Source organism: Camelus bactrianus, chromosome 1, assembly GCF_048773025.1.
Source record: "Camelus bactrianus isolate YW-2024 breed Bactrian camel chromosome 1, ASM4877302v1, whole genome shotgun sequence".
NCBI classification, from domain to species: Eukaryota; Metazoa; Chordata; class Mammalia; order Artiodactyla; family Camelidae; genus Camelus; species Camelus bactrianus.
The window spans coordinates 109929266-109943796 of record NC_133539.1 but is presented as its reverse complement, the minus strand read 5'-3'; the positions used below and the strand labels follow the sequence as shown (position 1 = coordinate 109943796).

General features: G+C 52.7%; 2 protein-coding genes across 5 annotated transcripts in view; both read right to left on the bottom strand.

Annotated features, from left to right (window-relative positions):
• The window catches only part of RAB6B (RAB6B, member RAS oncogene family), an 87985-nt gene extending 77991 nt beyond the window's left edge, over positions 1-9994 (bottom strand). The window contains exons 1-2 of the mRNA XM_074371117.1: positions 4358-9994; positions 4077-4123 (exon numbers count right to left, since the gene is read on the bottom strand). Of these exons, the coding sequence (XP_074227218.1) occupies positions 4077-4123; positions 4358-4374 (64 nt within the window). The 5' untranslated portion in view covers positions 4375-9994. The remainder of the gene's footprint in view (positions 1-4076; positions 4124-4357) is intronic.
• A 144-nt stretch (positions 9995-10138) lies between these two features.
• SLCO2A1 (solute carrier organic anion transporter family member 2A1) overlaps positions 10139-14531 on the bottom strand; it is a 77065-nt gene continuing 72672 nt past the window's right edge. For all 4 annotated transcript variants that reach the window (XM_045511216.2, XM_045511215.2, XM_010947717.3 and 1 more), the window contains 2 exons: positions 13193-13316; positions 10139-12068 (listed from right to left, as the gene is read on the bottom strand). In XM_045511216.2, coding sequence (XP_045367172.2) covers positions 11948-12068; positions 13193-13316 — 245 coding nt within the window. In that variant the 3' untranslated portion in view covers positions 10139-11947. The remainder of the gene's footprint in view (positions 12069-13192; positions 13317-14531) is intronic.

Sequence of the window (14531 nt, the reverse complement as noted above, 5' to 3'; positions counted from 1 at the left end):
TGACAATTATGGGGTTTGGGGCATAGTGATGCCCAGTTCCCAGCATAGGGTGTCATTTCATGGGGGGGCCGGGTACACAGCAGACCCCACCCCCAGCTCCAGGCTAAGATTGTGCTTTACAACCACAAAGTTGTATAAAGAAAGGAAATCCTTCCTGTCTGCTGGCCAATTGGGTTGAAAACCAAAATTGTAGAAACTGTCAAGGGGAAGTTTTAAGAACATAGGTTTCTGGCTGAGGTTCAGTGTACCAGCTTCCTTCGGCGGCTGTGACAGATGACCACAGAGCTGGTCAACATTTGCTTGCACCAACAGAGAATAACAGCAGTTTCTTCTGACAGTTCGAGACGCAGCACTAGGATCGCTGGGCTGAGATGAAGACATCAGGAGGGCGGCGCTCCGTTGGGAGGCTGCAGGGGAGAATCCTTGCCTCTTCCGGCTTCTGGTGACTGTCCGTGTGACTTGTCTCGCAGCCATTTCAGTCCAGTCTCTCTATGGTCCACCGCCTTCTCCTCGTGTCTCATCTTCCTCTCTCTATCTCTTAGAAGGACACTTGTGGTTGTATTAGGGTCCACCCAGATAATCCCATAGAATCTCTTATGTTCAGATCCTTGATTACTGCTGCATAAAAGTAACCTTCGCAGGTTCTGGGATTAGGGAGAGGATATATTTTTGAGGGCCACTTAGCTAATCCCAGGGCCTACGCTTGGGAAAGAGCTAGCAATGTCTTTCTCTTCTCACACTGCATAAATTAAGATTTCCATCTGAAAGCTGTGAATGTGTGAATTTACTCTGATCCGAGTTGTGAAGCCCTGGCCTGGGAGGTCTCCATCACTGCCCCAGACCAAGGAAGAGCCCGGCTCTGCCCAGCAGCGCTGTGCGGGGCCCACGGCCTCTCTTCCTGAGGCCTCTCTGCAGGGAGAGGGGAAAGCCTCAGCCAGAGAAGATGCCCACACTGGGGGCCTGAGTCTTTGCCCTTTGGGACCCTGGGTGAGGACAGGGAGGCAGAAAGGGACGTACTGATCCACAACTGGCCATGCTGGGCTTTCATGCTTCCAGCCCCGACTTGTTTCCGCCGGAGTCAGTTCTGACCACACGTCTCTCTCCTTTTCCTGACTGTGCCAGGGCCTGGGCGGGCAGCATCGTTCACATTGAAACAATGGGGCCCACAGTTTGTGAGCCAGAACTGAAAGGGGGCGCTCGCTGGGGCTGTGTCAGGGTGTGTAGCCCCTTTCTGGATGTGCGTCCTCTGCTACGCACCCCAGGAAATCTCCATTCTTATTTTTTTTATAGCCTTCTTTTTTAAATTTTGTTTTTCATTGAAGTGTAGTTGATTCACAATGTTAGTTTCAGGTATACAGCAAAGTGATTCATTTATAGGTATATATACATATATATTTTTCCAATTCGTTTTCATTATATGTTATTACAAGAAATTGAACGTAGTTCCCTATGCTATACAGTAGATCAGTTTTAGTTGTAGTTGTATTTTTTATTTCCTTGATGACTAATGATATAAAGTACATTTTAATATACTTGCTGGCCATTTGGACATCCTCTTTTGGGAGGTACGTGTTCACATTTGCTGTCCATTTCTCTAATGGGTGCATCTTTTTCTTGTTTATATGTATAGGAGTTTTATGCACAGATTCTGGATACAATTTTTTTCCTGTTCTATAAATTGGAAATCTCTTTTTCTTCTCTGTGGCTTCCTGTTTCACTCTTTTAATGGCATTTTTGATGAAAAGAAGTTTGTTTGTTTGTTTATTTATTTAATGCAGGTACTGGGGATCGAACCCAGGACCTCATGCATGCTAAGCATGTGCTGTACCACTGAGCTCTTTCCTTCTCCCAAAGGGTATTTTTTTTTAATGCAGTTCAATTTATCAGTCTTTTTTTTTATTGTTAGTGCTACTTGAACTCTACATGAGAGATCATTACCAGGGTCTTCCACTTCCACTTCCACTTTGGAAAAAGGCAGCTTCTTAGAAAGTTAAACACACACACATGCTATGATCAATTTTTACTACCAGGTATTTCTCCAAGGGAAATGCATCCACGAAAAGACTTGTGCCCAAATGTTCATAGCAGTTTTACTCATAGTAGTGAAAAAAAATGTTAACAACCAAAATACTCAGGTGAATGGGTAAGCAAATTATGGTCTATTCATCCAATGGAATACTAACCAGCAAGAAAAAGGAATAAACTGTTATGTATCCACAATCACATGAATGAATCTCAGAACCATTATGCTAAGCAAAAAAAGCCTGGCACTTAAGAGTATGTATTGTGTGATCCCATTTACATGAAATTCTAAAACAAGTAAAGTTATCTGTAGTGAAATAAAGCATATCAGTGATGGTTTACATGAGGAAGGAGGACGAGGTAAGGAGGTGATGGTAGTATTGACTGCAAAGGGATATCAAAAAATTTCCTGGCGGTCATGGAAATGTTCTATATCTGGATTAAAATGATGGTTGCATGCTTGCAAACACTGGCCAAAACTCACTGAACAGTAAATAGGCTTAAAATTACTGTCTTTTGTTGTATGCAGATTGTATGTCAATAAAGTTGATTATTTTAAAAGCTTATTTTTTATTGTTTCCAAGTTTTTGGTCTGATCAATAGGAGTGCCACTAAGTGAGATGGGAAAGTTGGTGAAAGGAGGTTTGGGGAGCAATATGGGAGTTCTGTTTGGACCAAACCAACCCCCTGCAGTCAACTGTCTCTAGTGGCTTCAACCAGGCAGTCATCCACCTGGCAGTTATTTCTCAAACGCAGCCCTTTGCTCCTTCTCCTGGCCCCAGTTCTGGACCAGTCCTTTCCAACATTCACCTGGATTTCTGGTGGCTTAGCTTGACTCTTTAAGGGTGGGTGTATGCAGGTGATGTGGGGACCGCAGCAACCCTCCGAATAGAGACCACCTGAAAGGGTGGTCTCTACTCAGCTCCAGTCCCTCAGTGTCTGGCTGGAGTGCTGGCCCAGGGTTTTTCCCAGAAAAAAAAAAATACCCAAGATACAAAGTCTCCCAATGTTTGCAGCTAATTAAAAACATAAATGTCATGTGGGCTAATTAGAACCCATGTGTTGGGCCCAGAGACAGCCAGTTTCCAACATCTGCTTCTAACAAGGCACATTCTGGTGCAGGGACCCCACTCCAGCTGGTCTCATGCTAACCCCCAGCACTCTGGGCAGCTCAGCCAGGCCACTGGGAACCTGTGGGTCCTGGAAAGCTCTGGACCCACTGGAGCATCTCAGCTCTGATCTCCTCTAATGCTAGTGCCCCCAGCAGCGACAATGACAAGAAGGAGGCCTCCTTCCTAAGAACCTAGCTTTGTCAGCCAGTCTCCCTTTCCCAAGTACACATCCAGAGCCAGCAGCCTTTTAAACCCAGAAGTCTGGTTGCATCTTGCCTCTTAAAAACCTGTCAGTAGCTTCCTGTCACCCACAGGCAGCACCCAGTTACTAAAAGAGGTGTACATGGTGGGCCCTCCCTCTAGAGTCTGCCTCCTGCTACACTCTGCCTCCTGCAGCTTGTAACTGTGCCACCTACCCCTGCCCTCCAGGCAAACACACCTTAAGCTTCCTCATCTCTGAGTCTTCACTCCTGCAGTCCCCTGTGCCCAGAACACCTTTGCTCTAAGTCCCCTGCTCAACAGACTTGCTCTATCCTTCAAGATTCAGCCGGAGGGGAGCAGCCAAGAAGGCAGAGTAGGACACTCTTAGCTCACCCTCTCCCACAAATACACCAAGAGAGACGTCCACAGACCCACCCGTTCACTCAGAACACCTGCTGAACTTTGACAGCGCATTGCTTTCCTCAAAAGACAAAATTCCTCACAAACCTGGCAGGAGAAAAAAAAAAAGAAGAAAAAGGAAATTAGTGCAGGACTCGCCCTGCAGGGAGAGAGCGGCAAAGCAGGAATAGCTCTCTTTCGCTGGCATGCCCCATCTGCAACGGGGAGGTCAGCGGGGATGGAGCGGGAAGCCGTGAGGCTTGGAGAAGTGCACAGCAGCCTCTTGGCTGACAGAACTAAGAGAAACGGGTACAAAGGTTAAAAAACTAAAAATAGACTTACCATATGATCCAGCAATCCCACTCCTGGGTATGTATCCAAATGGAACTCTAATTCAAAAAGATACATGCACCTCAATGTTCATAGTAGCACTATTTACAACAGCCAAGACATGGAAACAACCTAAATGTCCATTGACAGATGACTGGATAAAGAAGATGTGGTATATTTACACAATGGAATACTACTCAGCCATAAAAAAACAATGCCATTCGCAGCAACATGGATGGACCTGGAGATTGTCATTCTAAGTGAAGTTAAGACAAAAAGAGAAAGAAAAATACCGTGTGATATCACTCATGTGGAATCTGAAAAAGAAAAAGAAAAAAAGAAAGTACACTATGAACTCATCTACAAAACAGAAATAGACTTGCAGACATAGTAAACAATCTTATGGTTACCAGGGGAAAAGCGGGGGGTTGGGAACGGATAAATTTGGGAGTTTGAGATTTGCAAATGTTAGCTACTATATATAAAAATAGATTTAAAAACAAGTGTCTTCTGTATAGCACAGGGAACTGTATTCAATATCTTGTAATAATCTTTAATGAAAAAGAATATGAAAATGAATGTATGTATGTGTATGTATGACTGGGACATTGTGCTGTTCGCCAGAGACCGACACATTGTAACAGACTGTACTTCAATAAAAAAATGAAATAAAATAAAAGCTAATTTAAAAAAGAGAGAGAGAGATTCAGCTAGAGCGCGCCTCCTCAGCTCCTGATCCCCAGTGCCCTTAGGGAACTGGCCTGTATTACCTTCGTGTTACCACCGCATACCCCACCTTCACCCTGCATTTCGATCTACGCATCTGTCTACACTTTTCTTTCGTGGTACTGCTGCACCTGTAATTGATTATTAGCAAACTGCAGCCACACGATTTGTGAACCTTCTTGGTTATGTCAGTCTTCCTTCCCAAAGTGTAAATTGCAGGGGAGAAGGGGTTCTGTTTGTCTTGTTCACCGCCACAAGCCTAGTGCCCAGCACTTGCCTGATGCGACAGGATGGGCGACAGGGTTCGGGATGTAGACTTGGGTTTCACTCTGGTGCCCGCTCCTATCTCAGGGCCCAGGAGGTGCTCTAGGAACGAGAGGAAGGAGGGACCCGAGGATACCTGAGCCCCCTGCAGTGGCGGAACTGTGGTCCCCAGGCGGCGGCGCTGGGGGAGGGACCCCACACGGAGGACTAGGGTGACCGCCCGCCCTGCCCACGACACGGCGGACAGCATGGAGGAAGCCGGGTGTGTGCCCGCGGGCCCTTTCGCTGCTTCCTGGCATCCTTTTCTCTACTTTTCTCATTCTGTAATGTGTTTATTACACTTTTGTAATATATATATTATATTTTATATATTTATCTGTATACAGATAAACAGACTAAATGGTGCTTTATCGCGGGACAGGAGAGGGAAACCTCAAGGCCACGTCCGGTGGGCAGGCGCAGGCGGGCTCAGACCCGGGCTGCTAGGGGAGGTCAGGATGGGAGGGTGCATGCGGGAGTGGGATGGGCGAGAGGAGCCCAGTAGGCCCGAGGACGCCGGGGCGAGGACGCTGGTTTGAGAGAGGAACGTGGGGCCAGGTGGCGGGGAGCCCACGGCAAGGTGCGCGGTCGGGACGCAGAGCGGGGCTCCCCTGCGTCCGTCCGGCCGGGGGGCGTGGTGCGCCCGCGTGTCGCTGCAGGGCCCCGGCGCGGCGGGCGGCGCCCCCTGGTGGCCACCTGTCGCTCGGCCTGGCTCCCGCGGCTCCGGTCTGGGCTCTGCAGACCCCAGCCGCCTGCCCTGCGCCGCCTGTCTGCGGTGGAAAGGAGAGAAAAGGAACCTGGACTACAGCCCGCTGTGCCTCAGGTTCCTCATGGCAAACGGCCTGATAACTGCATCTCATTGGACTGTGGTGACGATTAAATGTGCAAACGTATGGGAAGCTCTTAGAACCATGTCTGAGCGCTCAACACACCTGAGCTATTGAAAGGCTGGGCTGCAGGAGCCCTTCTGGAATCTCAGCGTGTCTGGGGAGGCAACCGGGGCGAACGAGCTGGACCGGAACACTGAAACCTGCCTGGGTCTGCTAGTGGGGACCCAAGGGAAAGCTTCTGCCTCATAATGAAGACCAAGGTTTAAGCAAATGTTGGCCCCTATCTGGGACCTCTGAGGTCACGTTTATGGATTTGGTGTCTGTAGAAGGGGACACCCGACGTATCGCACATTTATGGACGACAAAGCAAAGAGAAAGGGGTTGACGACAGACACACCGGGGGCCTGAATGGACACTCCTTTGAATTAGCTGCCCCAGTCTGCCCTGAGACTGTCTTTCCGATTCCCAGCTCCAAGCCTGGACTTTCAGCACCCAGAAGGGAAGAGAGAGGAGGTGGAGGGGGAAGGGAGGGGATAGAGCAGCTTCCATCCCACCAGACCCTGCCAGCCCCTGCCCCGGGGCTGCGGCAGCCCTGGAGCTCCGACCAAGAAGGAGGCTGCAAAGGCGTGGTTCCTCCCAGCACCAGAAGCGGGGACTCCCTGGGAGTGTGCTGGGTGGGCTGGTGTGTGCTGGGGGTACTGGGGGCCCCTCCCTGAGGGATGACATGGCCCATGCAGGAGCCCCTTCCCAGGGTAGCCAGAGTCCAGGAGGTGACCCAAGCTGGAAGCACCTCCCTGGGATCGGTTGGCTGGGGCTTCTAGGCCCTCCTCCCAGGCCCTGAATGGGAAGAGGTGGGCTTGGGCCCTGAGCCAGGAGACAGGACCAGGCTGGCCCCACCACTCATGGTGCAAGGCAGCCCTCAAGACCCTCCAGTTCTAAGCCGGGACATGACCACCTTTCCAGAGATGACCCTGGCTCTCCTTCACACACCCTGTGTCCAGCAAGTTCTCAGAACTGGCACAGGTTTCCTTGCTTCCTGACCTACGCCTGGAATGTCTTCGCCTGCACTTTGAAATCTCTTGGAATCTAGTCTATCCTGCAAGACGAGGATCAAGCCGCTTCTCTGACCTCTCTGAATGAGCTCGCAGCACTTGGCCTTTGCCTTCTGTTAAAGTCTTATTCTTGCTCCTAATTATGTGCCCTTGAAGGTTGGGGACCAGGTGTGTGTTCCCTTTTGTCCTCATGGACATCAGGTACTAAGTGAATAAATGAGGCACAAGTGACAACTCGGAGGGGCTTTGTTTCCTCCATCTGTAGGACAGGACTAGTTGTACCGGCCTCCCCGGGGCTGGGGGAAGATCTGGGTGAGACTCCTCCACTGGGGATCAGCTCACCAACCCCCCTCCTCAGGGCCCTTCTCTTTGACTCCTCAGCCTCCTCGATCCCATGGCCCTTTGCCCCAGCACATCTCTACCATCTCGGGAGAACCCTTCCCTGACCCTCCATCGCCCTCTGCCACCACTCCACTCTGCTTCCTCAGAGCCGGCCTCAGAGTGCAGGCGAGGCGTGTTACTTCTGGGCCAAAACATTTCCTTAGCAGTGCAAGACCTGCGAGGACTTCCTGGCCCTGCCCCGTCACCTGCGGCAGGACGTTATGAAATAAAGGTACTCAGCTACCACATGTCCCGGAGAGTCACCCAGACCCACAGTAGACTTTAGGTGAGCAAGACATGCACTCCCGTTGTGTCACATGACAGATGGATGACGTTTGTTACCACAGCACAGCCAAGCCTATGCTGAGTTACAGTTAAAGGAATTTGTTTAATGAATGGGTGGTTTTGCAAACCGTAAAGGTCCGTGCACTGTTATTGAGTCGGAGCAGGTGCCCGGGGGGCAGGGACGCCAGCAGGCTGCGGTGACACCATGCTGTGTGGCAACAGCACTGCAGGGGCGGGGACGGGGCAGAGAGTGGATGAACGGGCAGGGTGTGTCATGGGAGAAAAACTTTCTCTCCGGTAACGATTTGCCAAGGGCTTGCCCACGACCTGTTCACATATTTAACCTCTGATGGAAGTTTATAGTGAAATCTGTGCTATTAGCAGGAGGTAGACACTTCTCCCAGGTGTGTAGTTCCTGTGGTTGTAAAAGATAAGGTTTTTCTCTTGGATTCACAGGTTTTTGGGTTGTTGTTTTGGGTTTTTTTTCCCTGTTTCTTTCTTTCACACACACACACACAGCACCTGCCAACCCCTCTGGGAATCTGTAATATAATATTTTAATATCAACTTGATACTGACTAGATCCAGCCCCAAACTTAGCTGTATCTCTCCATCTTCGAGGACGGTTGGAGAAAATCACAACGTGGCTTCATGAGAATCTGCCAAGCGAGAATCTGCTAACCCGTCACCAGGTGGAGGTGTCCCCTTGAAGGTCTGTCTGTGTGCAGCCCTCTCGGGGCCTTTTCTCCTGATGGCCTTTTTTCCCTTTGTCCCTTTTCTCTGTGACTTTCTTTTGACTCTGGGTGAGATAGGGCTGACGCTGCCTTGGTTAATGAACAGTTGTAATGTTGTGACCTGAATAGAAGGTGGGTAAGTGAAACACTACCTGGCTCTCTCCACCTCCATCACCCACTTCCCTTCACCCTCAGTAGATGCCCCCACCTGCCCCTGGCGGTCCAGTGAACTCCCGTGGGAACAGAGGCACTTCCACCCGCCTCCAATTTCAGAATAAGCTGGAGCTGGAGCAGACAGACAGGGCTGGACAGCCTGGTTTGAGTCCAGGTCTGGCCAGTTATTTGCACAGAGTTGACCCCAACGGTTACTTCCTTGATTGCAAATTCCTCATCTTCAAATGGGGCTTGAAGACCAGTCTGGCCTCTACCATGGGGCTATGGGAAGGATCACTCCAGAGGGCTTTGGGCCAAAGGATAATTTATGACAATATGGTGTTTAATTATCACTGCATTTTCTCTCTCTGGAGCCAAGAAAGGTCAAGGAAGGATGCAATTAAAAGGTTCCTGCAGACTCTTCCTTTCCTTCCTTTTCGTTCATCCCTTGAGGGACTGGGAGAGGGAGTGAGGCAGAGGGCAGGCTTCCTAGGACTGGACGTGTCATGGAGCATGGCTGGGGTGTGCCCAGGGAGCTGGCCCTAGTCTTGGGATCTGGCCTCTGCAGGGTTTCCAGGCTCTGGGGAGAAGCAGGGCTGACAGGGGGCCTCAGACTGGGAAGGGACCAAAGACCCCCGGTGGCAGGATCCAAGGACCTGTGGATGGCTCTGGGAGCCAGGCCCAAGGCTGGTTGATACTGAATTTCCAGGCAGCCAGCAGCATGAAGGCTTGAAGTCAGACACAACCGATTTAAAGAACTAACTCTGACACATTTCGCACTCCCAGGCTTGAATTCCCCTCTCAGGACTGGTGAGAACCTAATATAAATGTGAGCTCTTGCACCGTCTTCTGAGCCCACTGGCCCCTGATGGCAGCCACCCAGGAGATCAGATTCACCCTGTCCTCTTCCACTCACATCTGAGCTAACCAAAGGCCTACTGAGTGTCAATGTCTCGGTGGTCTAAGCATAAGTGGGCGTCCCTGACGCTCTGAGGACCCACCACACTGGGTTTGACCACCACCCGCATCAGCCTCACACAAGGGGCCGGTGAGAAGTGTCACTCCTGGGTCCCCCTCAGACCTAAATAAATAGCCCTGGAGCTGGGTGGAGAGGGCTGGGAGCCTGCTTTAACAACACCCTCTACGAGAGTCTGACACTCAAGGAGGCTTGTTAAGCTTTGCTCCAGACATGAAATGAAGGTGAGTGTTACGGTCCCTGTTGGCAGTTGGAAAGATTTGCTGCGGAAACAGCAGGATTGGCTGTGACCAAGTGATCGGTGATGATTATGACATTAGTTCTGTTCTGTATCGTGGACTTAGCTGTTCGTGTCCAACCCCACTTCTGCACAGAAACTCAAGGGCAGGGATCAGGTCCCCCAGAGCCCTGCACCGTGGGCATTTGACAGTCCCCTGCAGAGATTCACTGACCAAACAAAAGGTGTCTGCTGCCTGCTCTGTACCAGGCTGATGGGTTGAGTTGTGTTACCTCCCATCCCCCCAGCCGTGGGCCCCTGAGGGTCGTGTCAGGGCATCCCCTCTGGCCAGAGGCACAAGTTCTGTTGGCTCTCTGACAGATATACATGACAATGCAAATTCATGACCAAGTTACATCAGTAGCAAAATTATACTATATTAATAGCAATATCATAATAGAATAAAGGCTTCAGAGGGCAACCATCTTCCAGAATCTAAAGGTTGGCATTCTCTGTTGATGAGCTCAGCTGAAGGCAGCGCCTTCAGAATTTGGTTAAATTGCAGCAAGAAGGACCAGGATTAGTCGCAGGGAATCATTTTCCAAGCAGGACCATTTTAAAGGCTGACACTGGCCCCTGAGGTTGCATAGAGCCTCCCTTCCTGAGTGAGAGCTTAGGAAACAGAGCTGGTGGCTTTGGAATCAGGTTGTCTGTAGCGGTGGCCTTCACAAAGACTTTGGTCCCATGGCAGAGTGGCCATTGACATTCTACCATATGAGGCCTTCCCCAAAGTGGCTTCTGGAAGGGTCTTCCAAGAGGAGAGACACTCAACAGCTCCATTCACCTGTGACCATGACCAACGGCCAGCTGCCCCAGGGGACAGGGTGAGTCAGCTCTCTGTCTCTGAAGGCCAGGTGTGGGCTCAGTCCATCTCTGGTTCCTGCTGTGAATCCCCCGCGTTGCCCAGCAAGCCCTCTCTACAGATGGAGGGCGGGGAGGTGAGACCACAGGGAAGCTCAGGGGAGAACCACACACTAGCGCTGCCTTATACAAAAGTCAGTCTCCAATAAATAAAGTATTTGTGGATGAAAGGCCTCCTTTGTTGGCTTCTAACTCTGAACCTCCACCCCACAGCAGCAGCGCCTCTCTGCCCTGGGGGGTTGAGAAGAGGCTGAGAAATGTTGACGATTATAACAGGCATGTTGGGAACCCGGGAAGTCACCTTCTGAGGCCTGTCCTTTCTGGGCTCAGCTGGCCGTCCAGCTTGGCAGCTTCTGACAACCTCTCGGTTTCGGCACTTGTTTGGCTGACATCTCTGACCACCTCTTTACTGCACGACCCACAGGCTAAGTCCAGACAGGGGAGCCAGTGTGAAGCCACGGTCATCTGCACCCGAGGAAACTTGGGGAGGGTCTTCCCATCACTTTGAGAGGAGGAGTCTTGTCTTCACACTGTGGGGCGGGGGTGGCATCATGGCCACCCACAGCCTGCCTCGGCTTCCCCAGGATGTGGCTTTCCCAGTTTGAGAAGTACCCCCGGAAAGACAGATAAATGTGCGCAGAGCCGCGCACGGCAGGGTCCAGAGTTCATGGGAACAGCACTTGGATGACCCATTCTCAGGGTGTCTTAGTCCCAGTTCTGGTGCCTGAGTGTGGGTGAGAGAGGGAGCAGCTGGCTGGCCACACTTCCCAACCCGGCAGTTCCCAAAGTGGCCTCTCGGGGCAGGGAGCGAGCATCTGAGGGGAAGGGAGCCAGCCCCTCCTGGGGTCTGTGCTGGTGCTAAACCCAGATGCAGAGGCGGCTGAGCCAGGCTACCCCTAGGCTGGTTCGGGCCAATAATAACTCAGCCCCTCACTTCTTCCTCTGGGCAGAGACCCAGAGGTCTCCCCACTTAGGAAACCATCCCCTGCAGGGTTGGTGGGGGACAGAGCTGCCTCAGTGAGCATCCTCGTCGGGCAGGGTGAGCCTGGGCCTCTGGGGGCCCCTCCCAAGGAGCCAGGGAAGACCCAGCCCTCCAGCTCTGTGCCCACCGGGCCCAGGTGCACAGCAGCCCTAAGGGACCCTAGGGGTGGGGGTTTTGGGAGGAGGGGACAGGGAGGGAAAATGGCAATGGGGTTTTCTTTCTTATTTAGGAAACAAAAAGGAGACGCCATGTTAACATTAGTAATATAGGCAGGTGTGGGGCAGGGTCCGCTCCCGCAAGCAGGGCGCGGGCCGAGGTCACAGTCAGATGAGGCCGGCAGCCTTGTCCTGCACATTGTACTCCTTGTTCTTCTTCACCCGCCAGCTGATGAAGAGGAGCAGCAGCGTGCCCAGGGCCTTGTAGCCCACCTGCAGGCCCAGGTACCTGGGGGCAGGAGACGGGACCGCTGAGGGGTGTGGAGGCCCTGGGGCCTGCATCCCAGGGCCAGGGCCACCAGGAAGAGTGGCATCATTGTCACAGTGGCCTAGACAGTGTGTCGTCACCACCCAGGTAAGGACCCGACCCCAGCCAGGTGGGGACCAGGTGGGGACCGCTTTCCTCATTGTTTTTATCCTCAAGGGTACAAGCCTCCCAGGGACTGGGCGGGGAGTAGACATGGAGCACCCAGTGCTCCTCATCCCTGCCCTGGCGCCCCCCAGAGGGCCAGAGGCAACACTGCAGCCTCAGTCAGCCTGCAGGGTCCCAACTTCCCAGCAGAGCCAGAAGGAGAGGGTAGCTTCCCGCTGCCCTCTCGGCCGACCCTCTCCCGGCCTTCTATGCCACTCCTACAGCACTTCCAGACCCCATCCAGCCCCTCGAGCCCACTCTCCCCACGGTTGCTTTTTGTTTGTTTGTTTTCATGTTTTTGTTTTAAGTTTTTTGAGGGGGAGGTAATTAGGTTTGTTTGTTCGTTAATTAATTAATTAATTAATGGAGGTACTGGGAATTGAACCCAGGGCCTTGTGCATGCTAAGCACATGTTCTACAATTGAGCTATACCCCCACCCCCTACCTCACTGCTTCTGTCTGCATGAGGCAGCAGGTGAGGTGGCCAGAAGGGGTGCAGAACTCAGGGGTGCTGCAGCTGGGCTCGGACACCTGAGGCAGGTTGCACCCACCTGCCCTTGGCCTCTGCCAGGAGCCAGGAAGGGCCACCTCTTTCTGAGCAGCAGGAGGCTGGCCTGGCATCATCACTGCACAGCCATGGCTTCTCCCTTGGGCTCCAGCCACCCTCTGTCCCTTTGACAAAACTCTTTCTGCTGCTGTCCCTCCCAAGAGCCAGGGGGGATCACAGACAGGGGGCCACATCGGAGCAGCCCCTGGGGCTTGTTTCTTGGACGGCTCTCTGTGAGCCCCAAAATGCGTGTCACTGGTGGCCCCCGCTCCCTGCCCATGGCAGCACCCCTCTGGTCCTCCCAGTCAGAGGCCTGACAGCTCCCTGACTGCTAGAGCAGACAACTGCCCTCAGCTCGGGCCTGGGGCCTGGCCTGGGCACGCGGGGCCCTCACCTGTCTCGGAGAGCATCGTTGTCGTAGTAGGCGCAGGCCCCTCGCCTCCCTGAGCACTGTGAGCTCCACCGGATGCAGGAGTAGTCGATGGTGAGGCCGTAGAGGGCTGGAGACGGCAGCCAGGCTGGCACCAGCGGGAAGAGAGTTCAGAGAGCCCAGGTCACACGGTGCTGCTGTCGGCGAGCCCCACCCACATCCCTTGGCGCCCCTGCACGGCTCACATGCATGAGGGCAGCTCTGCCCCACCCCAGGATCCACAGCAACTTTGCAAAGCAGAATAGCTTTCCGTGAAGCCTGAATTACTCTCTCACTTGAGTCTTAGGAGAGAAAAGAGACCTGAGCCATCCTTTCAGGGCCATGTGAGTCACAGATGTCACCGTGCGCCAGCTCAGACAAATTACACAGTTCCCCTACTTGGAATCGGCCCAAGTGGAGCCGTGCTGGGCTCCACTGGGTGGCAGGAGGCTCCTGAGGGCACGAGTCCTTAAGGCCTCCCAGCAGCCGGGAGGTGGGTGGGCGCCCTCATTTTAACAGGGAGAAAGGTGGGCTCGGCCGGCTCACCACGGCGTAGCGGGGCGGGATCAGGGCTGGACTTTGAACTCTTGTTTTTGGAAGTTTGAGTCCCATGTTCTTCCACTAGGCCAAGCTGCCCTGCTGGCTTAGACAACACCCTCCGAAGACCCTCAACACCCTGGCTGCTCAGAGCCTCTGCCCCAGGCCCCCTGAACTTCCACACTGCTGAGAGGTGAGACCCAGGCCCTACAGCTGCCAAATACTCACACCAGCCCCTGCATCCTTAGCCACAGTTCTGGGCAGACCCTGGACTGGGGAGCGGCTTGGCTGGATCCGCACCTAGGCCAGGCCACCCCATTCTCAGAACCACTGTGCTGAGAACAGCCTCCCTGATTCTGTTTAGGACCCTGTGAGATGCTGCTTTAGAGGAAAGGAAGAGGCAGTCTTCTGCTGCGGCTCCATCCAGAAATGAGAACCTTCAAGAACCAGCCTCTCTTCTCAGACCCTGCTGATTCCCGAGTCTCCAGGTTAATTAGGGGTAGAAACTGGCCACAAGAACTGACCTTCCTGAATGATGTTCCCTGAATAGAAATAAAGTCCAGAGAAATGTTCAACCACTGAAAAAGCTGGTTCACTCCTCACCCAACAACTTGCACAACCTTGGTTGGAGAGGGCCCCCTGGGGCTTGCATGCAGCAGGCCCCAGGAGAGACGTCTCCCCAGAGCGATCCCGGAAGCCACTGCGGGGTCAAGTGCAGACCAGACTGTGGGCTCCACAGGGATTTCAGCGTTCAAGGTCAGAAAGTGCACCGTGATCGCAACAGAAG